This window comes from Lithobates pipiens, unplaced genomic scaffold, assembly GCF_037356315.1.
Source record: "Lithobates pipiens isolate NorthernLeopardFrog02 unplaced genomic scaffold, aLitPip1_a1.2 Scaffold_3, whole genome shotgun sequence".
Lineage (NCBI taxonomy): Eukaryota > Metazoa > Chordata > Amphibia > Anura > Ranidae > Lithobates > Lithobates pipiens.
This window is the reverse complement of record NW_027507790.1, coordinates 184337761-184363043: the sequence shown is the minus strand read 5'-3', so window position 1 is coordinate 184363043 and position 25283 is coordinate 184337761. Positions and strand designations below refer to the sequence as shown.

Here is a 25283-nt window from a genome sequence, read left to right as displayed (position 1 = left end):
CTCCGCCGGCCGTTGCTATTGTTGTGAATGGAAAGGTGCACGTCCGTGGCCACGCCCTATGCGTTTCGTCAGAGCGACGTCTTCTGGGCTCCAGCGCACCAGCAGCAGTGGCTAAACAGCAGCACAGTGGCTTATACTGTGAAGGCCTGGTTAACCCTATGAGGGTGCTTGATCTGGTGAGCACAATCATATCCTTACAGCACTGAGTGGCGCACCGGGAAGGAGTGTTTTCCCTCTATATTGTCTTCTGTGCACTAGTCACCTTATTTTTACCAACATTCCTGAAGTACTGTACTATGCGACTTTCTAGCTACTTTTGAATGCGATTTGGAAAAACCTTTTTATATTGAAGGACGTTATTTGGGACTTATATTTTTTGCACATTTTTTGCACATTTTTTGCACGAATCATTTGCAATTTTGCACACGTTGTTGCACAATTCTTTGAAGGACTGTTTGAGAACATTTAATTTGCACCTTTACAAAGCATTTTTGCACAATTGTAATTTTTTGTTTTGTATTTTCATGTATGTGATATCTGTTACACAAGTGGAATACATATGCAACATTGCATAACACGGCAGCACTAGCACTTTATATAGATTCAGTTAAACAATGTTTTACTAGTAAGGTCACATCCAAAGCACATATTTAAATGCACAAGTACAGGGTCATAGCGCCATAGCTTATTTTTAATTTTCTACCATAGATTGTAGACTCTATAACTTTCACAAAGACCAAATAATATACACTAATTTAGGTTATTTTACCAAAGATATGTAGCAGTATAAATTTTGGCCAAAATGTATAAAGAAAAATTACTAATTAGCAAAATTTTATGACAGAAACAAAAAAAGGCATTTTTTTCACAAAATTTACATTTTTATTATTTATAGCACAAAAAAGAAAAAACCCACTACTGATTAAATACCACTAAAAGAAAACTCTATTTGTGTGGAAAAAAGGACGCAAGTTTCATATGGGTACAGTGTTGCATGACTGAGTAATTGTCATTCAAACTGTGAGAGCGCTGAAAGCTGAAAATTGGTCTGGTCAGGAAGGGGGTGTAAGTGCACTGTATTGAGGTGGTTAAACAATCACAGATGAATATGGACTTTTTTCATTTATAACATTCACAGTGTTATGCATATTTAAGTTTCTGTATATTTAAGTCGATATGTATTTTGGCATCTGTTCACAAATTGATATTTGTAGGAATATATCTAGTTAGTAGTCACAGTGCCCCCTATTAACACTTCATGCTTACAATGATCAGCTTTTATTTATTCATGTAAAACCTTTATCTCAAAAGGGAAAAAAACTGTAAGCCCTTGTACACACGGTCGGAGATTCTGACGGAATGTGTCCTATCGGACCGTTTTGTCGGATAATCCGACTGTGTGTTGTCTCCATCGGACTGTTTCCGTCAGAGTATCCGACGGACCAAGTTTTCCAACTTGTCCGTAAAATTTTCCGACAAAATGCTCCAATCGGACATACTCCGATCATGTGTAGCCTACTCCGACGGACAAAGTGCCACGCGTGCTCAGATCAAATTTCTAGACCAAAGCTATTGGCTACTAGCCTGAACGTAGTCCCGTCGTAACAAAGTAACGTCATCACGTTATGTACAATTGGATTTTCCGACAACTTTGTCCGACCGTGTGTATGCAACAGTTTCGGACAAAATCCGTTGGACAAAATGCAACAGATTTGGTTGTCAGAATGTCCGACCGTGTGTACAAGGGCTAACTGCTGTAACTCTTTATAAAGTGTAAGCTGGAGTTGGCTTCAATTTGTTAGTTTATTTAAATCTATTAGTACATCTAACAGGCTCTCTAATAAAGGAGGTGTGCCACTGGCCATATTACGGGTGAAGACAAAGGGAAAAAAAGATTAAAAAAAGGAAAATAATGCAGCCATAACATCTAATGATTGGTAAGCTGTAATATATTAACGTTTTGGTTTTGGGTTTAATACCGCTTTAAGAATTATGAAGGGTTTGGACCCACATATGCTGGCCATCCATATGCAATATTTGGCAATTTTGTAAGATTTTTGAAAGTTGTCTACCAGACTTTGAAAATCTGATTGTATGAATGAATGAATAACTTGTATAGCGTTACATGATTGGTAAGCTGTAATATATTAACGTTTTGGTTTTGGGTTTAATACCGCTTTAAGAATTATGAAGGGTTTGGACCCACATATGCTGGCCATCCATATGCAATATTTGGCAATTTTGTAAGATTTTGGAAAGTTGTCTACCAGACTTTGAAAATCTGATTGTATGAATGAATGAATAACTTGTATAGCGTTACATATGCAAACTAAATTGCCTCAGGGCGCTTTTTGCTGCCAGTGTCCGTCGGGGGGGTCTCCAGAAGAGATGGGTCTTGAGCTTCTTCCTGAAGGCCAGATGGTTTTCTTCCGAGCAGATGTACGTGGGTGGAGCGTTCCATAGCCGTGGTCCTTGGACTGCGAACCTTCGTTCGCCTTTTAATTTATAACGGATCTTGGGGATGTGGAGGAGGTTCTGGTTAGTTGAGTGGAGAGTGCGATCTGGGGTGTAGTGCTTTATTTTGTCGCAGGGGTATTGCGGGGCTTTTCCTTGTGTACATTTGTGAGTGAGGCAGAGGGTCTTAAATGTAACTCGGTCCTTCACGGCTAGCCAATGGAGGGTCCTGAGGGATGGGGTGATTGACTCCCAAGGTTTTTTTCCAGTTACCAGTCTGGCTGCTCTGTTCTGGACAATTTGTAGACGTGAAATTTGGTATTTTGGAATTCCTAGGTAGAGGGAATTTGCGTAGTCAAGTTGGGAATTGATGATTGTTCCAACTACTGCTGCTGTATCTCCTTCCAGGATGAACGGGATGAGTCTACACAATAGGCGAAGAAGGTAGTGGGATCCACTGACTACTGATCCTAGTTGTGCATCCATCGTCATGTTTGAGTCAAAGATGACTCCGAGGCTTTTGGCTTTAGTGTGGACATCGTGCCAGCGTTTTTGTTTCGGTTTGCTTGGAGGAAGAGGAGTTTTGTTTTGGATCCGTTGAGTTTAAGGGAGCTCTCCGTCATCCAGTCGTCGATCAATGAGAGACAGTTTTTCAGTGCCTGGTATTGGTCTTTTTTGTTGGTGATGCATAGGTAGAGTTGGATGTCATCTGCATAGGAGTGATAAAGTAGGTCCTGGTTGCTGATGCTTAAAGAGCAGGGGCTGATCCTTGAGGGACTCCGCATGTAATTTTTCATGCTTCCGAAGTGAAAGCTCCTAGTTTCACTTTCTGGGATCGGTTCTCTAGGAAGGATGTGAACCAGGGTAAGTCTGAATCTGCAACTCCAGCTACTTCTGTGAGACGAGTGAGCAGGGTTTTGTGGTCTACTGTGTCGAACGCTGCACTGAGGTCCAGCAGCCCCAGGAAATACAATTCTCCTTCACCTGCTGCTTCAAGGGTGGCATCCCAGATTTTGAGCAGTGCAGTTTCTGTCCCTTGGCCAGAGTAAAAACCAGATTGTAGTGGGCCCAAAAGTTTATGGGTGTCCAGATGGAGTTGTAGCTGTTGCACTACTGCTTTCTTGATAATTTTGGAGATGGTGTTGAGGCTTGTGACAGGTCTGCAGTCGTTTGGGTCTTTGGGATCGAGGTTAGGCTTCTTTAGGAGGGGTTTGATTGTGCCTTGATTTTTGAAAAGTTTTATTTATTATTTAACATAACAGGTATATACAAGACCCAATGGGCCACACACAAAAATAAACTACCGGTATGTACATTGTGTGTCGCTCAGTGAAAAAATCAAAATAATAATAATAAGGCCACCTTTTCTCAATAACAGTCAATGGTACATTTAGATATGTCAGATAGTTACATACATGTTAAAACCCACTGCAGGTGCATTCTATTAGGTGCCACTTAATCCACCACAGTAGTTTTCACTATTCATCCAACTGCCCCACACTTTATCAAATTTTTGTGGTATGCCCTTGCTAATGTATGTAGCCTTGTATAAAGGTGCAGCCCTATTAACCACACCCTTCCACATTGATACAGCTGGAGGATTAGGCTTTTTCCATGATAACGCTATAATTTTCCTAGTGTAATAGATTAGGATTGTCAGCAAAGTATGAGTTACTCATTTTGGGGCTAGATTGTCCGCCAGTCCCAAAAGGCACACCTCTTTTGTGGGCTGTATGGGAATGGCTGTTATTTCTGCTATACATTCTGTGACCCCCTTCCAAAATACTTGAATGTTCGATATGCATTAAATCGGCATTGAGTGATGATTGTGCCTTGCTTGACGGAGGTCGGGATGATTCCTTCTTTAAATGACTGGTTTATGATGTATGTTATGATGGGTGCCAAGATGTCCGTTCATTCTGTCAGAAGATTTGTGGGAATAATGTAGTTTGGCGATGTGCTGTCTCGGAGGTTTCTGATGATGGTTTTAGTGGTGTCAGTGGTAATTGGGACCAGAGTAAATCTCGGGGGTTGTAGAATCTTTGTGTGGTTTTTGTCTTCTTGCTCTGGCCGATTGGGGTTACTTGCTATGTTCTGCTGAATTATTTCCCGAATGGTTGCGATTTTGTCAATGAAAAAATCAGATAACTCAGATAACTGTGTTTCTTTTGCTGGAGACTCTAAGCAGGTGGGGTTCATAGTCTGGGTGACTAGTTTGAAGAGTGCTCGAGGGCGGTTTGTGGCTTTTGAGATGGTTTTGGAGAAATTTTATTTTTTTACTATGAAGATGGCTTTGTAGTATCTTGTGGTGAGTGATTTATCATTTGTGTGGTTTTCCATTGTTGGGTTCCTTCTCCATGCTCCTTCAACTCTTCTGCGTTCTTTTTTCAGTGATGTAAGAGAGTCATTGAACCAGCCCAAATTGTTTTTGCGGGTGGGTGCTCTGCATATTGGTGCGACTATGTCGGCTGTCTGTAATAATGCTGTGTTAAGGAAGTTGAGTGTGTCTTCAGTTGAGTAGTTTTGGGTTAACACAGCTATTTTGTTAGATAGTGTTGTTTTGAAGAGTTGTGAGTAGTTTCTTCTGTGATCTTGTCCAGTGTATTGTCGTTAAGTGTGTTGGTATTTGGTAAATGATATTTATTTTGAATTTGATCACGTGGTGGTCAGTCCAAGGCAATGGCATGTTATCAAGTGTGTTAATATCAATGTTTTGTTTGAAGATAAGGTTGAGGGTATGGCCTGAAGCATGCGTGGGAGCATTTATCAGTTGCTGCAGGCCTAGTGCCTCCAGTTGGTTGATGCAAGCGGTAGCGATGGAGTCCTGGGAGGAGTTTGCCCATAGATTAAAGTCCCCAAGTAGCAGGAGATTTTTGGTTTTCATGGTGGATGTATGAAACTGATCAGGGCACATCCATCTGTTTTGAGCAATTTCAGAGAACACTTCCTAATTTTGCGCAATATTGGTTGATAAAAGTGGGTCGAAAATCAGTTAAAAATGACTTTCAGCTACCATTGGAAACAAAGTACTAGATGGTACTTTACACTCAATATCAAGTGCAAAAGAAATCTAAAATCTATTTCATCATAAAAGAATCATACATATTAAAACCACATGTACCAGCTGGTAATTTCTTTCATATTCATATTTGTTAACAACAGTTTAACAATACCAAACCAATCCATTGTTTTTCCAGGTCCAGCTAATGTTACAAATCATCATTTTTTCACATATTATTGCTTTTGGTGATTAGACTATTCCATAGACTTCGAATTTTCTCTTGATGTGTTTCATGAACCACATTTACTTATGCTATAAGTAAATCTGCATCTAACATTTTACAATGTATCCATACATGTACAATGTAGCCAGCTCTTAAGGTCTACCAATATAACTTAATTTTTACCTACCATTGCTGCTCAATATCGATCATTAGGTCTATCAGAATTGGGACATTTTAAACTCAATAGGTTTTCGACTCCTCCAAATCTTTAAGTTCCAAGTTTTTGGGATTTTTTTTTTACTGAAAGTTGATGAACAATTTCCATAATTGTCACATCTACGACTGGCATTCGGCGTGGATTATCCTTCTTACAGTCCATCATGGCTTGCTAACCAAGGTTGGTAAGTTTGCCTACTATGGATTCACAGGTCAGAGGTGGGACTCGTCAGGTTCAAAAAACGCTTCAATTTTGCTGCTCTCAATAAACAGTACTGGGTTCAAAACTCCACAAAAATTTCCCACCACATGTAGGTCCAATAAATTTCACTTAGATATTTTATTTTGAACTTTCTTGCTCTTAAAAGTTAGCAGGATGTTTGTTTCCTAAGCAGAATGACACCAATATATTCAACAATCTCTGGTCCTTATAAGCTTTTGCTGTTTATCTTTTTTTTTTTTTTTTTTGGTGAGCTTAAATAATTGTATGCTTATCTCCAATGCCAAATAATACTCCATATGGTGAAACTAATGGGATTTATTTTTCATAACTGACCTACTTTGCAGAAAATAAAACTGCTTTCATAGCCTTTGGCAGTGAATTGTGATCCGACGTGCAGATAATGAAGGCGCTTCTTTAATGACTCGCATTAATTCTAATGATAATTTCCAACATGGAGTGAAGATCGTTCAGCTGGGTTTATGGTCTAACAGCGTGAAATAGCATTGATGTACGCCATTAAATTAATCAGGAGAGCTATGAGTATGTGAAACAGGGCTGCCTGGGAAGCGTTTGCGTTTTATTTTTGGGAACCCTAATTTCAATGAGTGCTTGTGTTGTTATAGAAGCTTTAATCACTTCATCTACATTATAGTCATTAGAATTAGAGAATCAGTTAAACCTCTGTGATCTTTCCTTCGCTATTGTAACCGCTGTGTTTATATAGAATGTTTGAAATATGTTTTAGGAGCTGCTGGGTCAGCCTTTTCATACTTTATTACTATTTACTAAGGTAAAATCTCACTTTCAGATGATGCAAGTAGCCTATACCAGCCACATTTACTGTATATTAGATTCTCAAGTTGCAGTTCCAAAAATGTTTCTCTGACAGAGTTAGCCCTGTATCTAGTCAGAGCATCTCGTTCAGGCAGTTGGGGTGTATTTATAAAAAAAAAAAATGCATAGCTGTTCATCCATGGAAGCTGCATGTAAATTTATTCAGTGCAAATTAAATACTCTCAGGCTATATTCTTTGCAGATCGAATTTGGGAGTAAGGGAAATGTTGCATCGTGGGCAGTAGTTGGTGCTGCCTATCATAGAAAATACGTATGCTACTAAGCTTCATCTAGTGGCCATAATGTGGTATTTTCCCCATTGACACATTCCATCTGTAGAAAATGTAGTGTAAGAACATTTGCCCCTATTCCACAGCAGGACCGTTTTTAAGGCAGGCCAAAAGGGCAGCTGCCCAGGGCCCCATCATTGTTGTGGGACCCAAAGCAGCTGCCTTATACTTGCCAACTATCCCAGTTCCCTTGTCCCTTGAAGTTTTAGTCCCGTGCTGTGTCCTGATATCTCAGTGTAAAGTTCTGTTACTGCTGCCCAGCTCTGCCCTATTGCCATGTACAGATGACTCACTTGCAGACCCTGTGTTTACATCTAAATAACCTGTATTGATATGTAAATAGCAATGGCATTAATGTGCAAATTGTTGCTGACCTCAGCATTGATATGTAAATAGAGACGACATTCATATGTATATCATGTGCCCCTGAGGTCATATCTACCATCACAAAGGAATATGTTTGAAAGTCCTGCCTACAACTATAGTCATTAAGCCTAACATCAGCCTGTTCTACAAAGCTAAGCAAATTGGAGGTGAATTCCTTCTTAAAAAAAATATGGTGCCACAGCACCCTGAGCAGGTGAATACACACATCTCAGCAGATGCAAGAAGGTGTCATTAACAATGGCACTGCTGTGTATCTGCTAAAGGGCAGCGTCAGGAAAGCAATTTTGCATGTGTTCCCGTCACACACAAATGTGAACGCAGGCTAAATGCCTCACTTACATTGGTGGTCAGTGTAAATCTTCTCATTACATTTGGGCTTGGTGTACAATCCTTTAATTCACACTAGTGGCCAGTGTGAAGGTCCCCCTTACATTGGTGGTCAGTTGAAATTCCTCTTTACATTGGTGGTCACTGTGAATGCTCCTGTTACATTAGTGGTCAGTGTAAATCCCCATTACATTGGTGGCCAGTGTAGAAACTCCTCTTTATATTGGTCATCATAAAAAAAGCCAAACTTGCATTTGTGGTCATTTTCAAATCCCCCCTTATATTGGTGGTTCAGGTAGAAGACCCCTTTAAATTGGTGGTGAGTGTATATCCCCCTTACATTGGAGGCTAGTGTAGAAATCCCTCTTTATTGACTGTTGACATAAAATCCCCCATTAAATTGGTTGTCAGTGTAAATTCTTCATAACACTGGTGATCAGTGTACATTTCCCTTCACATTGGTGGTAAGTGCAGAATTGCTCTTACACAGGTGCCCAGTGTTACATAGTTACATATAGTTAAGTAGTAGGTGAGGTTGAAAAAAGACACAAGTCCATCAAGTCCAACCTATGTGTGTGATTATATGTCAGTATTACATTGTAGATCCCTATATGTTGTGGTCGTACTGATGCTTATCTAATAGTTTTTTGAAACTATCGATGCCCCCCGCTGAGACCACCACCTGTGGAAGGGAATTCCACATCCTTGCCGCTCTTACAGTAATGAACCCTCTACATAGTTTAAGGTTAAATCTCTTTTCTTCTAATTTTAATGAGTGGCCACGAGTCTTGTTAAACTCCCTTCCGCAAACAAGTTTTATCCTTATTGTGGGGTCACCAGCATGGTATTTGTATATTGAAATCATATCCCCTCTCAAGCATCTCTTCTCCAGAGAGAATAAGTTAAGTGCTCACAACCTTTCTTCATGTCCTCCAGACCTTTTATTAGCTTTGTAAATACTCCTTTACATTGGTGGTCAGTGTAAATCCCCCCTAACATTGGTGATCAGTGTAGAAGTGTCACCTTACATTGGTGGTCAGTACAAATTTCCTCAACAATGGTTGTAAGTGTAAATTCCCCTTTCCACTGGTGGTTGGTGTAAATGCTCTTATTACATTGGTGTCAGTGTAGAAATCCCTCTTTTCTATTGGCGGTTGGCGCAAAATCCCCTGTTACATGGTGGTCAGTGCAAATTCCCCCTCACATTGATGATCAGTGTAAATCCCCCCTCACATTGGTGATCATTGTAAATTTCCCATTACATTGGTAGAATCCCCCACTATATACTTGCCAAAGATTTTCAGCTTTGTTCTACATCAGGGATTTGTAATTAGCGGACCTCCAGCTGTTTCAAAACTACAAGTCCCATCATGCCTCTGCCTCTGGGTGTCGTGCTTGTAGCTGCCAGAGTCTTGCTATGCCTCATGGGAATTGTAGATTTGCAACAGCTGGGGGTCCGCTAATTGCATATCCCTGCTCTACATGATTCATAATTTGCCACAGTGTAGTGCCGCCTAACTAATCCCACCACTGCCACTGATCACACCCCTCCCCCAGCATTGACACTGATCCCAGGAGTCCTAGGATTTCTAGGAGATTTCTGTCTATTGATGGGCCCCCTCACCTCCCGAGTCCATGGTGTGCAGGCAGTGAGGAGATGATGTGCTGTAACCTTTAGCAACCAATCAGTGAGCAGTAATGCTGTGCACTAACCTTTAACAACCAATTAGTGAGTGGTATAGATGTCCAGTAAAAATTGTGCAAAGAATGCAGATAATGAGCATAACCTGAGTGAAATATCTTCAAAATGTTGAACACTAAGTGTAATCAAACAAATCACATAAAAAATATATGAAAAGCTGTCTAAATATGTATATTATAAAGTGCTAAATGCAATAAATAAATAAAAAATGCTGACAGTCCATATAGTGCAAATCAGAACTAAAGTGCTAAAAATTTGCAAAAAATGGTGTCAACCAAAAAAGGTTCAATAATAAAGTCCAAACAAGTGACTGTGCTCTTGCCGATTAAATTCCTACTGCCAGGTATCTATATCAATTACACTGGTGCGCTCACAGTGCTCTTACCTCATAGGCATTAAAAATTGCCTTGAATAGATGCCTTAACCATCTGTGGGAGCCCTTTGATTCATGGTACAATTTAACCAGATGCCAAAATGAGCGTCCACTAGAAGTGCTGGATGAATGCTTGCATAGGTTTACGCATGCTCAGATCAAATTACGAGATCAAAGCAGGGCTGGACTGGGACAAAAATTTGGCCCTGGACTTCATCCAGACCGGCCCACTTTCATTTTGCAAACAAGCACAAAAACAGTATGTAAACTATACACAATTGTGCAAAAAAAACATAAGTAGCATAACATAAGGAGCCCTCACTAACCTCTTTTATTATTTCACTAATATCATTCTCCTCTGTATTTTTCTCATCCTTCTCATATCACTGCGTGAAGTTGAGGGCGAGCCACGCAGCCATTACTTTGACAGGCTGTCACTGAAACCGGCCCACTGAGCTATTAGCCCACCGGGAAACTCCCTGTAGTTCCGATGGGCAGTACATGCCTGGACCAAAGCTATTGGCTACTAGCCTCTACGTAGTCCCATCATATGCAACGAACGTCACCATGTTCCGATTGGATTTTCCGACAACTTTGTCCGACCGTGTGTATGCAACACCAGTTTCGGACAAAATCCGAAGGATTTTGTGATCGGAATGTCCCACCGTGTGAACAAGGCATAAGTCTTTTGACTAAAATGGCATTTTAGTTTTAGTCCCATTTTAGTCTTTTGACTAAAATGGCATTTCAGTTTTAGTCTTATTTTAGTCATCATTTTAGTCAACTAAAATAGTATTAATTTAGTCGACTAAAATTTTTTAAAATGAAATTATCACAGTGTCAGAAGTGACTGATGCAGATAGCAGAGGAATGCCAGGATAGACAGTGCTTTGGCTCTAGGCAGGTACATTCTATAGAAGGATATGCTTTGAACGTTTTTCATTTGAGGTTTGCAGCCAATTTAACAATTTTCTTTACCTTAGCTGATGCCATTTGATAATGAGAGTGATATGAAACATGATGAATTAGGAGATGCAGATTTCATTGTGTTGTAAATTATAAATTAGCATGCTTCAGAACATATAGGATTATAAAAAAAAAAAATCTAGAAGCTCTCAACATATTAACCCTTTCTGTATGTAAAGTGCTACTATTGCTAGCTGTATTGAATGTTGTGTCTTTTTTTTCTTTTTTAGCAGTTCTGCGATCAACAAGCACTGGGAAGCAGAACTGGCCACACTTAAAGGAAACAATGCCAAGCTCACAGCAGCCTTGCTGGAGTCTACTGCCAATGTCAAACAATGGAAACAACAGCTTGCTGCATATCAGGAAGAAGCAGAGCGTCTCCACAAGCGGGTGGGTACTGAGTTACTGATGTCCTCTACTAACACTGAATCATGTACCTGACTGGCAGCTGAGGACATGCAGTAAAAAAGTTATTGTCTGCTGTGTCCATAGGAATTGGTATTCACCATTTGTCTCCCATGTACTGTGAAGGCACTTACTTCTAGTGCAGGATTATATGGCTACAAAGTTGATTTCTATTATTTATATAGCTGGCTAGGCTGGACAAAAAATTTTGCATTACAAAGTGCAAAATGCTTGAGGCTATTCATGGTGCCAGTATCCCAATATTACTATAAATCGAAAGAAATCAATGGGTAAAGGAGACTTTAGCGGCACCACATATTACAAACAACCAAATGATTAAAATCAACACAGCTTTATTTTTGTCAATGTAAATCATGCAATACAAAATGTGCACAGGATGAAAAGTTGCCTGTAGCCATCGAGTCCAGGGTCGGGACAAGGGGTGGGCAGGAGGGACGGCTGCCCTGGGCGCAGTTGTATACTGCAGGGGCAGCAGGCAGGCAGCATCACTACTCCTGTCTGCCAAGTGCTGGGAGCAGTGGGGGGAACAGTAGGGAGCGAGGAGGCTGTGCTCTCTATCTGCCACAGGGGTCTCTCACCATGCACAGCCTCAGTTCTTGCGATGACTCCACTCTTAATAAAATTCCCCCTATTGACAAATGGATGACTGCTGGGGTTAGGTTCCCCTAAGCTTGCATATAATGGGGGGGGGGGGGGCAGTTTGGCATCTTTGCCATTGGTGCTGAATGACCTTGTCCCGCCACTGATCTCATCAATCCCAAGAAAATAGCATATGTTACAGTGTCAAGACATATTTATCTAGAACATAGCATAGAATATCTGCCCAAAATCCTGATTCAGGAAGTTTAGTCCAACACTGTCACGTGGGGTCAGTGACAGAGTTCCTGCTTGAGATCTGCCAAGTCAGAGCTTGGAGATTACAGGGCTTGATTTTCCTAGTTCCGGCAGCAGTGGAATGTGTATATATTGCTAGCGGAAGAAGGAAAAGTTCACTTTACAGCCAACCTGTGGCCAGGCTTGCTACATTCAACTATTGACATATTCCTAACAGGTAGTTATTCAGCTTAAACCTTTACTGGCTGTTAAGAATATGTAAATATTTGAATGTTTCTAGCCTGACCCCGGTTGAACACCTAATTGGACTAAAACAGCAGCACCAGCATAGGCGTGCGCATAGGGTGTGCCTGGTGTGCCTGGGCACACCCTAATCACCTTGTGCAGTAGCCATTTCCCCTGCTTCCTGGCACTCCTTGCAGTGCTGCCAGCTTCTCTCCTCTCCTCCTACTGGCTGCTTATGGGGATGTTTCATGATGGAGAGTAGGGGAAGGGGCCGAAAAATATTTCATTTACTGGCCCCTTCCTTTTCTGAACGAATCTGTACCGTTCGCTCCTGTATTCATTCTTAACAGAAGCATAATAAACTATGCTTCAGTTTTTGAATGAACAGGAAGCTGCTCAGCACAAAAGCACTTCCCATTCATTCACTGTCCAGTGCAGCTGTGACTGCAGAAAAAAGGACTGGGAAGTCTCTGTCCTTAGTCTCTTTCTCTATCTCAAAAATACAGCAGGGGTGTAGATTGCTAAATTGCCCTAATATTAGGAGGGGCTTATTACTTGAGCCTACTCATTGTGTACATGTTACCCTATTGTACCCAGCTAACATGCTTTAACCACTTAAGGCCCCATGCATGCAGGCAAAGCGACGTACTGGTACAATGTTGCCTGCTTCCAGGTTTAAGGCTTGCACACATGCGCACCCCCCCCCCCCCCCCCCCCCGCTGACACAGCAATAGTCTGTTAGCAAGTCCCAGACAATAAATCATGACCGGGACCTTCCTGATCGGCTGTGTCCAATTACAGTTCAGAGTCCTATGTTAACAACACAGGGCTCTGTACAGAGGGAAAGATTTCTCTGCTTCTTACCCCTGCAAGGCAGGGATAAGAAACAAAGAGATCTGTTAGTAAAAGCAGCACACTTTGTTAGGCACACATTTAACCCCTTGATTGTCCTAGATGTTAACCCCTTCCCAGCCAGTGTCATTAGTACAGTGACAGCGTATAGTATTATCACTGATCACTGTATTAGTATTATTGGTGATGTCAGTGGTGGTTAGTCAGTCGTCCCCCCCCCCAGCGTCAGTTAGTGTCAGATTAACTGCTGCACTATCACAGTCCCATTATAAGTCCATTCCAGTATATACGTATACCATAGTTTGTAGACACCAAAACGTAAAAATGTTTAAAAAACGGGCCACAGACAGATCCTCTACCATCTACTAAGGCCAGTAAGAAAACGTGGGTTGGGTTAGCAATTTGACACTGAAGGGACATGTCAAGTTTGACAAATGAAGGCATCCTATATTCACATAGATAGTGCTAGGGATTGAGGTAATTATGAGTATATTATTATGAATATTGCGTTATTATGAATGTTGAATTGTTATGTAAAGCAGCCTGTGGTTTATGTTTGGTAGTCCTTAAAGCAACTGGCACATTAGTGAGAATCGATTGATAACAGCTCCAAGTAAACCATACCATGAAAGTACAGTGGAATATTTCGATTGTTGAATGTAGAATGGTCTATCTGCTTCCTCTCCTGGATAATTATTCCTTTTGATCTTATCTTTACACAGGTGAGCGAATTAGAATGTCTCAGCAGTCAAGCAAACGCAGTGCAGACGCATAAAACAGAACTTAATCAGACAATACAAGAATTAGAATCCACATTGAAAAAGAAAGAAGAGGTATTCTATATTTTATGTTGATAACATAAGACTTTTCTTTTATTTTTTATTTTTTTTTATCATTTCTTGTACTGTACACAGGGGGTAAATGTAAATTGTCTATATTTGGACAAACTTGTATACAAGGTCAGATGAACACTTTTTGGTATGCATCAGGTTTGTTTACATAAGTCTTTCACTAACATGTTGGTGAAATATCCATGGCAGTGAACAATTCTGCATTAGGCCTTGTTCTCATGGGGTGTACTACAGTGTATGCCTATACGAGGGCCATGTTTACCCACATGGGGATGAACAGGTGTTCCGTGCATCCCTGTGCAGGCATTCCCACTAATGCTAAATGGGATGCAGTGGCTACACAAACACAACCGCTGCTCCCATTTTGACATCCATGTGGGTGCGGGTACATGGGTCCGAATGTAGACAGTTTGCATGGATGTGGCACATGCAATGCTGTTACCATGCCTTTGAAAACATCCATAAACAATTTACATTGTCAAAGGCCACAGAGAAGTACATATATGATGATGTCCTAAATCTGCCAAATGCCAGCTGACTGGTAGAGCAGATGGGGTCATTTACTGTAGGACACGTATTTGATCACATTTTTAAGTTCCAGCAGGTTAGACAGTAAAAGAAACAACTTGACTAATGCTGGCCATATACTATACGAAAAATTGGCTGAAATATGGTCATTTAGACAGTTCATTCATTTTTCGGCCAGTTAGGCCCCTTTCACACGGGACGGATCAGTAATGATCCGCCCCGTGATGATCCGCTCGCTCAGCGGGGATCGCTCCGTTGTCCCCGCTGAGCTGGCTGCGGACAGGGCGGTCTCCGCACACTGTGCGGGGACTGCCCTGTCAGCTCTCCGCTCTCCTCTATGGGGATCGGATGCGCACGGACCGTCTGTCCGTGTTCATCCGATCCACTCTGCAGACGGATAGAAAAATAGGATTTTCCTCCGTCTGCAGAATCGGACAGTAGCGGAGGCGGACGAAATCGGGTGTCTGTGGATGTTCATCCGCAGACACCCGCTATCCCATAGGGATGAATGTATGCCGTATTTCATCCACAAGCGGATGGATGAAATACGGACATATCGTCCGCATGTGTGAAAGGGGCCTTAATGGGCACAAAATCGATAATCATTGGGATGTTTTTGAGCTGAAAAAATGAAGGACAAGTTTGGAAATTTTCTGCCAAACGAATGATAAATTGAAAGGTTTATGTGTTTCCCGTCCGAACTGTCTGCACTAGGTATATGTAAAAAAAAACTAACAAAGAATGCATTCATTTATGTCCACTTTTATTGGTCATTACATGATGGCACTATTGTTTGCACTCACGGTCGAATGTTTGTTTTTTGAAAATGGGTTTGGTCTATTTTTCATATAGTGTATGGCCAGCATTACTCTCCATTACCCCGATGGATGCTTCACATCCAGTCAATGCCGTTTTGATATCAAATTGCATTGACAGCTCGCTATACACGAGAATGCTATAATTTTCAGTTTTCAATCTTATTATAATTATCAATATTGTCAGTCATTTCCAAATTAGCTTAAGCTGGGTATACACTGACTGAAAATTGTCCAGATCAGCAGGAACCAGATGAATTTCGCTCTGTGTATACACCTGTCTGTTCAACATAAGACAGTCCAACGACTGGAAAATCAGCATTCAATGAACACATGCAGCCAATGGCTGCTGCGCTGATCTGTGTATTCTGATGGGTGGGGAAGTCCCTGCTGTCAGAATGAAATAGTACAGCAGGCGTGAATCCCTGCCTCTACATTACTTGTGTGGATGCAAGAATATGTGATTTTTTTTTGGTTCAACCTGTTTGTTGAACCAAAAAAGAAAACGGTCTGTGTATACCCTGTTTTAGTTGTCTCTGATAAACTCACTTTATCTGAGCACTTATATATTTTGTTTCTAGTTATCTGTGCATGGCCACAAGTGCTCAACCATTTAGAGTATGGTGCCAGTGATCTTTAGCAGTCAAATGTGACATGTCCAATCTCTGTCTCCTACAGCAGGTCTGCAGTTTCCAACCACACCTGTAGCATGTCCACAGTCACTGATAATGTCCTTTAGCATGTCTGCAGTCTACAACGGTGTTTTATAGCATTACATATTTGAATATGACATATTGACACCTTGGTTGTGTTAGGGTCTGCAGTCAAGTCCCCTATATCTAGTAAGCTGTTCCAGACTTTGGATACTCATATGCTGAATGCACATTAAAAATAATTTTCTCACCAAACTTGAAGATTTCTATTGAACAAAGTGCATACATTTAAGACGCACTGGAGACCCTGGGTTACCCATTACCTACACCCCTGGATTTAATGATACCCTACTGCTCCCCTAATTTTCTAGTTGTAAGCTCTCTGTCCTACCAATTCCTCCTGAACTGGTCATTGATGTCCATGCTTCCCCTAGGGCAGTGATGGCAAACCTTGGCACTCCAGATGTTTTGGAACTACATTTCCCATGATGCTCTTGCACTCTGCAGTGTAGATGAGTATCCTGGGAATTGTAGTTCCAAAACATCTGGAGTGCCAAGGTTCGCCATCACTGCCCTAGGGGAACCTTCACTCCTCCTCCTCCTCCTCCCCCTTTTTTCTCCCCCTCCTCTTGTCCTACTCTCTTCCTCTCCCTCTTCATTTCTCAAATGTCCCTCTTTTCCTACTACCCCTCCACATCCCTTCTGTCTATGTCCATTCCATGTTTTGTCCCCCTGCAGTGCTTTCTGCTTACCTCCGGCCTCTAGGTAGGCCTTCCTCCTAGTATACTACTACCATTTACCCTAGTATGGTGCCAGTTGGGGTGCCCATTTATGTTCATTATATTATATCACCCCATCCCTTGTTTATCCTTCTCCAAGTCAACAAGTGCTATGCACTTGAATTATTTCCTACTTTGAATGCCTTTGTTGATGATGGTCCTCCCATACAAACTGTTAAGCCGCGTACACACGGGCGGACTGTCTGGCCAACTTAGTCCGTCAGACAATCCGACGGACAGTCCGTCATACTTTCGAATGAACGGACTTGCCCACACACGGCACTTTTTGAGTGGACTAATACGGCGTACTAAGTCCGCCATACTATCCGCCCTACTTTTGAAATGAACGGACTCGCCCACACACGCGGAGGAAAGTCCGCTCATTTCGAGCGCGTCTCCAGGTAGGCGGGGCCCGCGAAGGAGACGTCGCTGACCCCGTCGCCTGGTATGGACTTAAAGGGGAACCCCAACGCCGAAAAAAATAGGCGTGGGGGTCCCCCCCAAGTCCACAACAGACCCTTGTCCGAGCACGCTACCCGGCCGGCCAGGAAAGGGGGGCGAGCGAGCGCCCCCCCTCCTAAACCGTACCAGGCCCTCAACATGGGGGGGTGCCTTGGGGAAGGGGGGGCGGCGGCGACAGAAGACCGGGCCACCGCCTGCAAAAGAGCTATAAGAAGGCGCGGTGGCCCGGCAGAAGAACCGAAGAGGGGGACAAGACCCCCGAAGTCGGGAGAAGAGGCCGGCGGCGAGGAAGAAAGTCGGACTCCTCCGCTAGCAAAAGAGCTACAAGAAGATAGCGGAGGAGTCCGGCGAGAAGACCCCCGAAGACGGAAGACCCCCGGAGCTGTGCAATAAAGTATTTTATCTCGTGTGTTGTGTTTTTTTTGGTACTTTTATTTTACAGGTGAATGGGTAGGGGTACATTGTACCCCATACTCATTCAAATAGGGTGGGGGGCCGGTATCCGGGGGCCCCTTATTAAAGGGGGCTCCCGGATTCCGATAAGCCCCCCGCCCGCAGACCCCGACAACCAACGGCCAGGGTTGTCGGGAAGAGGCCCTTGGCCTCATCAACATGGGGACAAGGTGCTTTGGGGTGGGGGGGGCCGGGTAGCGTGCCGGGTAGCGTGCTCGGACAAGGGTCTGTTGTGGACTTGGGGGGACCCCCACGCCGATTTTTTTCGGCGTTGGGGTTCCCCTTTAAGTCCATACCAGGCGGCGGGGCCAGCGACGTCTCCTTCGCGGGCCCCGCCTACCTGAATACCCGCTCAAAATGAGCGGACTTTTCTCCGGGCGGGAAAAGTCCGCTCATTTCAAAAGTACGGCGGACTGGCATACACACGGGCGGATTGTCCGCCGAAATGCGAGTCCGACGGACAGTATTACGGAAATTCCGAAATACTTAGTCCGCCAGACTGCACGCTGAAAAAGTCAGCTGAAGCCCACACACGAGCGGACTGTCCGCTGAAATGTGTTTCGGCGGACTAAGTTGGCCAGACAGTCCGCCTGTGTGTACGCGGCTTTACTTGTTACTTGACCCTGTATGGTTGTTTCCATGCTTCATTTTTGATGTACCTATCTTGTTGAATACTTTTCATATGCAGTAATACCTGTATACATATTTTGTACTAATCTTTATTTTAATAATAAAATACTTGAACAAGAAAAATATATTTTTCAGGCAGAAAAATCAGAAAAATGTTTTGGGTACACCAGCAGTAATACCTAACAATTTATGCATTACCAGTAGCGTAACTTTAAAATACCAAGAAGGCTGCAAAGGAAGACCCTCAGACAGCCAACGGGGAGTTATCCTGCAATGGAGAACTCTGCATGGAACATATTAGTTGGGATCGTTAGCAAAAAAAGAAAGAATTGCAGATTATAATCTTTCCCCACTCTAATGTAAAACAAAAAATATATATTTTAGGTAACATTCTATTATATTTTTTCAGTTTACTATATTTTTTGGATATTTTTTTAAACAATTGTGTGGAGTTTACTCTAAGAGCCGGTTCACACAGCGGGCAATGCGAGGCGACACGACTCGCCTCGCCTCGCTCTCGCAAGTCGCCCCCGTTCTGTACAATGGAACCGTTCTGAGAGGAGCGACTCGAGTCGCTCCGACTCAGAAAAAAGGTTCCTGTACTACTTTTGGGCGACCTCGGGGCGACTTGCATTGACTTCTATACAGAAGTCATTTGCAAGTCGCCGCTGAGGCCGCGGCAGGTCGCGGCGAGGCAAGTCGGAGTCGCCTCGCCTCGCCTCGCCTGCAGTGTGAACCGGCCCAGTGTAGCTAATTTATAAAGAGCTGCTTTGCTAATTGGTGATGGGAATTATGCTTTTAGTTATCATTTAGCTTAGTATTATAGCACTGGGAAAATGTTTATTGCCTGGAATCCCCCCTGCAGTTGAAAGTTCATTTGAAGATAAACTGGGAGAGCCAGAGATGATGGTAACAGCAGTGCGTATCTGTAATTATAAGAAATGTTCTGCTTCTGTTCAATGCTTCCCATATGGGGTCATTATTTGACAGATTTGATTTAACCTGCCACTGACTGGGTCATGTACGGGTTTAGCGTTTTCCAGAGCAGACAATGTTTTAGATATCTGATAGGAGACGCAGTTGTACAAAATATACCTTTGCTGTATTTGTAACACTGTTTCTGCAAATACCTTAGTGGATATATTGATAACTTTGGGTAAGCCCTTGTACACACGGTCGGACATTCTGACAACCAAATCCGTTAGATTTTGTCCGACTGATTTTTTCCGAAACTGTTGCATACACACGGTCGGACAAAGTTGTCGGAAAATCCGATTGTACATAACGCGATGCCGTTATTTCATTACGACGGGACTACGTTCAGGCAAGTAGCCAATAGCTTTGGTCTAGGAATTTGATCTGAGCATGCGTGGCACTTTGTCCGTCGGAGTAGGCTACACATGATCGGAGTATGTCCGATCGGAGCATTTTGTCGGGAAATTTATACGGACAAGTTGGAAAACTTGGTCTGTCGGATACTCCGACGGAAACAGTCCGATGGAGACCACACACAGTCAGATTATCCGACACAACGGTCCGATAGGACACATTCCGTCGAAATCTCCGACCGTGTGTACAAGGGCTAAGAACTGGTTTCTAGTTTTGCCTATACCCAGTGTCACTTTTTAGAGAGCCAGATCCTAGTACATAAATAGCACAAACTGTTTTATACACATATACTAATTCTCTAGATAAACTGCTGTGTACCTTGTAGTGTTTATTACACTGCCAAAAAATGGTGACTAGAATGAATTGCATATTTAAGATAATGAAAGCCCCAACTTTAGACAAAATGTTTGTTATATTTTTGAAATGGTGAGTAAGGGCTAAATCCCCTCTCAGGTGTTTATTGCAGTTTATTAGGTCATCCAGGCAGAATGTGGTCATCCAGGCAGAATGCATCTTTCTAATGTAAAAGCTTGCTATGGGTCACTGCAGAAAAAGGCCTCAACTTCTTCTGTGCCTATGAGGTGGAGGGGCCCAACCATGGCTGCTCCGCTCCTGTATTTGTGTTTTGAACTTCTAGGAAGATTATTGTCTAGAATAAGAAAGGTGAAACTGCACACCAATTTAAAAAAAATTAACAGCACATCAAGCTCACGATTAAAATTATTTTCTTTGTCTCTGCGGCTTTTAGAAACTTATCTGGATGATGTCCAAAGTGCAATGACTTGTCGAAGCTCATTATTATTGCCTGTTTCATTGATTGTGAAATATTTTTGCATTTTTGTCTTCTGTCCTTTTAGGAAATAGAAAGATTGAAGGAAGAAGTTGAGCATGCAAAAGAGTTGCAAGACCAGAGAGATTCTTTGAGCCAAAAATTACAGGTACTTGTAATTCTACATATCTAAAATGCAATGGGGAGTCAAGGGTTACACAAAGCCCACCACGCTTTGATTGATGTTCCCACTTGCATGGGCCAGGTATAGAGACAGTTTATTTTCTGGAAGACTAATGGCATTGAATGTAGTTCTCTTGAGGGCACTTGGTTAGTATCAGATGGTTTCTTACTATTGTTAGCTGATTTCACAGATGCTCACAATCATTGATCACATGCACACAAGCAGATACGATTTGGTCGCAGAATTAAGGCTAGGACACTTTTTCTCCTTCATGCTGGTCTAACCTGCTTGCCCCCGCTCACCCCACTGCACCCTCCAAGGCCATTTTTCTGTAAAGAATGCAGATACTAAGGCTACCCTCAGTGCACACATTCCCTGGGCTGGAATTCTGTAAAGGCAACATAGGCCATGACCCTGGTTGGCATGCTTGCCAAAGGCAGAGCAAGATATCTCAGAAATGATGTGGCTAACTGTGAGTATCAAAGTCAGCAAACAGACCATCCGACCCATCCTTCCCCCAGCCTGGTGGGTGGTACTCAGGTGGTCGGGTTCTTGGCCAGCGATGCAGAGCCAATGACGGCCTGTACATCCTCCCCGCTCCCGGTACCATCCAATACAATTGCTTCTCCTCTTTGCCAATTGTGCCCCCTGCTTCCTGATTGGCCGGGAGGAGAAGCAAGAAGACAATAGCGAATATTAATTTGCTATTGTCACACAAGTGGGTGGGTTCACTGTGCCCCAAGCCCACCCTTTTTCGAAGCCAATTGGTGCTTCAGGCTCTAATCACGTGCTTAAAAAAACCCCCAAAAAAACATTGGAATCCATGCATCTGGCACCCAGCATGTGAATTAGGGGCCAGGCGCATGCCCCGTATGGAGCGGCCGCCACTGACTCACATTTCTGTGAACAATGAAAAGTTCTAGACTCCCATCCTGCTTGCTAGTACTAGCTGGTTGGGTCCCATGTTGTTGCTGTTCTAACAAATGTTTGTGTATTTGGGTACAATTTATACTACTGTTCTACTTATCAATTCTAGGTGTACCAACACAGAGTTTAAATGTCTTGCCCCTTGCCTCAGAGTGTTCTGTGTGGCTATGATGTCCCAACTTGTTAGTGTAAGACTCACCAGTTGCCTGGGGCATGTACAAGACAGTTGGTCTAGGGGTTAGAAAACATAAATTTATAGTATACTTGAATCTTGCACTCCCTCTGCCAAATCTATAGACCATTTGGCTTCACAGTCCAAGTTCCTATCTCACACAGATTCTTCCTCATGCTAGAGGACATCTCTTCGATCTGCAACCATACAGTGTCACATAAAGAATATGTTTACATTAAAAACAATTCTAACTCTTCTCCCCTGACTCTTCTAACTCTACCTGTCTGTTTATAATGAGACCTCAAATGAGCTCTAAGCCCTGCACCGCTCACGTTGGCTTATGCACAATCCATAGCCTATAGAGAATAACAGCTATCTCAAGGGAAAAGCTAGAGACCAGATGGCTATTATTCTTTATGACGGATATGAATGTGCATTGCATATGCACACCCACGTCACAGTTAGACCACCAGGAGTATGACAGTAGTATCACAGCATCATAGGTATGTATATTAATAGATACATTTAATTAGGATGGCAAGAAAATACCAGACATAATACGTTGTATATACAACCCATAAAGGGAAACTAAATCTGATTCACTTACTACAGTCTATCTATGACCAGACCAAGCCTCTTTTCAGGAACAACCTGTCAATTTAAGACTTCCATATTTTGATTGTTTTGGCAAATATAGTGGTAAAAAGGTAACTAAGACACTTTTTGTTCCAACTATATGCCTCATTAATCTCTATGGGAGCTCTACAAGACCTCTCTTTCCTACAACAGTGTGAAAGGTATCTGAACACAACTTTTCTCAATCACAGAGGGACAGGATTTTACTTTTTGCTCATAAGGCATCCCTGGCACATAGGTACCGAGGGGGGTAAAAGCTCTTCACGAAATGGTACATGACGCCTATGGTTTTACAATGCATGTTTCCCCATGCATCTTGTATCTGTTGGTGCCGTTTGGAATCTGAGGCGAGCTTACTCCACATTTTTTGGAGAGATTTCTAGACCAAGGTTGAAGAAACAGTTAAAACAATCACCATTTTGTCTGTTAAAGAGGTTGTAAAAAAAAAAAGAGAGATACTGTTCCATTATAGCAGATTAAATAGCACAGTGCTTGTGCTGTCTAATCTGTCCCTCTCTAAGCTATAAGAAACCTGGTTGCTCCTGCCTGTTCATGTGTCCCCCTTCGTGTGCTGACCACAGTAATAATGACTAATTATCCATGATTAGTGTGATCAGTTTATGTGCCTCCGTCATCAGGCTTCTCTCCTCTCTCCCCCTCTCCCTCCTTGCCTGTCGGCTCCCGTGTGTATAAGTTATCTTCCTCCCTCCCTCTATTAGTAGCTGGCAGTAAAGGTAAAGAAATATTACTGCCAGTCCCTCTGTTCTATCAATCCATCCTACACTGTTTACTATCTCTTTTATGATCGGTTGCGTGACCTCCGGCCGCTCCCCCCCCCCCGTCTAAGGGCTACAGTGGGAGGGGCTCAGCAGCCAGCACAGCGGTCACATGACCTTCCCGGCTGATGTCAGAGGGGGATTTTGGCCCCTCCCACTGTAGCCCTTAGATCAGGGGAGGAGAGCAGCTGGAGGTCATGTGGCTGGCCATAAAAGATCTGACATAAGGTATTTACAGGCATTGTTTTATACAAACATTTACATATTATATGATGGATTAACCGCTTGCCGACCACCCTGCACTCCTGTGTGAATCGATGTAGCTGTACAACGGGCGCCTTAAGGAGTACAAGGCACGCGCATGCGCCTGTAGCATGATGTATGAGCCCATGCGTGTGGCCAGGGGCCGCAATAGCCGTCGGCTACCCGCGATTGCTCCTGAGAAGGAGAGAATGGAGATCTGTCAATGTGTCAGGGGTGAGGAGAGCGATCTGTTGTTTCTGCTGCTTAGGAACAAAGATCAGGTTCCTCACCCAGGCAGTCCCATCCCCCCACGGTTAAAATCACTCCCTAGGACACACATTTAACCCCTTGATCGCCCCCTAGTGTTAACCCCTTCCCTGTTAATGACATTTATACAGTAATCAATGGTTATTTATAGCTCTGATCGCTGTATAAATGTCAGTGGTCCCAAAATTGTGTGAAAAGTGTCCAATCTGTCCGCCGCAATGTTGCAGTCCCATTAAAAATCGCAGATAGCCGCCATTACTTACTAGTAAGAAAGAAATAATAAAAATGCCATAAATCTATCACCTATTTTGTAGACGCTATAACTTTTGCACAAACCAATGAATATACACTTATTGTGATTTTTTTTTACCTAATATGTAGAAGAATACATATGGCCTTAAACTGATGAAGACATTTTTTTAAATATATTTTTTGGGGATATTATAGCGAAAACTAAAAAAAATAGCTATTTTTTTGCAAAATAGTCAGTCTTTTTTTGTTTATAGCGCAAAAAATAAAAACTGCAGAGATAATCAAATACCACCAAAAGTAAGCTCTATTTGTAGGGTAAAAAGGATGTCAATTTTGTTTGAGTACAGCGTCGCACAACAGCACGATTGTCAGTTAAAATGACGCAGTGCTGTATCGCAAAAAATGGCCCGGTCAGGAAGGGGGTAAATTTTTCCAAGGCTGAAGTGGTTAATAGAAGAGGGGCTAGCAGTAATTATTATTATTATTATTCAGGATTTATATAGCGCCAACAGTTTGGGCAGCGCTTTTCAATATGAGGGCAGACAGTACACTTACAATACAAATCAATACAGGAGGGATCAGAGGGCCCTGCTCGTTAGAGCTTACAATCTAGAAGGGAGGGTCAAGTTGAAACAAAAGGTAATAACTGTGGGGGATGAGCTGATGGAGAAAATGAAAATACAGTTAGGTGTGGGTGGGGTAGGCTTCTCTGAAGAGACGTGTTTTCAGGGATCGTCTAAAAGCTAATAAAGTAGGAGATAGGCGGACAGATTGGGGTAGGGCATTCCATAGGATTGGAGAGGCTTTGGAAAATACTAATACTTCTATTAGTAATACGTCTTTACCTTTACAACCACTTTAAGGGAAATCTGACAGCATTTCTTCTTTTAAAATCTGAGAGGTGGAAATTCCTTATTTTGAGCAAAGTTTGGTTACCATGATATAGGTTTGAAATGCTTCATATACTTTGGCTCAACTATGTGATTCTGGTTGTAATGCTTTGTTAACTCTCCGCTCTCTGTCCGATAAAATGTTAGAATAACTGAAACTGAATTGTCTATTTTTTATGGAATTGCAATGCTGATTTTTATAAATAATTTATATAAAAAAGAAAAAAAAAGAAAAAGGTAACTAAGAAACGTTATTTTGGCAGGATAATTTTGA

General features: G+C 42.4%; 1 protein-coding gene across 3 annotated transcripts in view; it reads left to right on the top strand.

Annotated features, from left to right (window-relative positions):
* HOMER1 (homer scaffold protein 1) overlaps positions 1–25283 on the top strand; it is a 175391-nt gene that overhangs the window by 130477 nt on the left and 19631 nt on the right. For 2 of the 3 annotated variants that reach the window (XM_077462600.1, XM_077462601.1), the window contains exons 7-9: positions 11227–11386; positions 14056–14166; positions 20751–20831. In XM_077462600.1, coding sequence (XP_077318726.1) covers positions 11227–11386; positions 14056–14166; positions 20751–20831 — 352 coding nt within the window. The remainder of the gene's footprint in view (positions 1–11226; positions 11387–14055; positions 14167–20750; positions 20832–25283) is intronic. The other variant, XM_077462602.1, reaches the window with a different exon arrangement.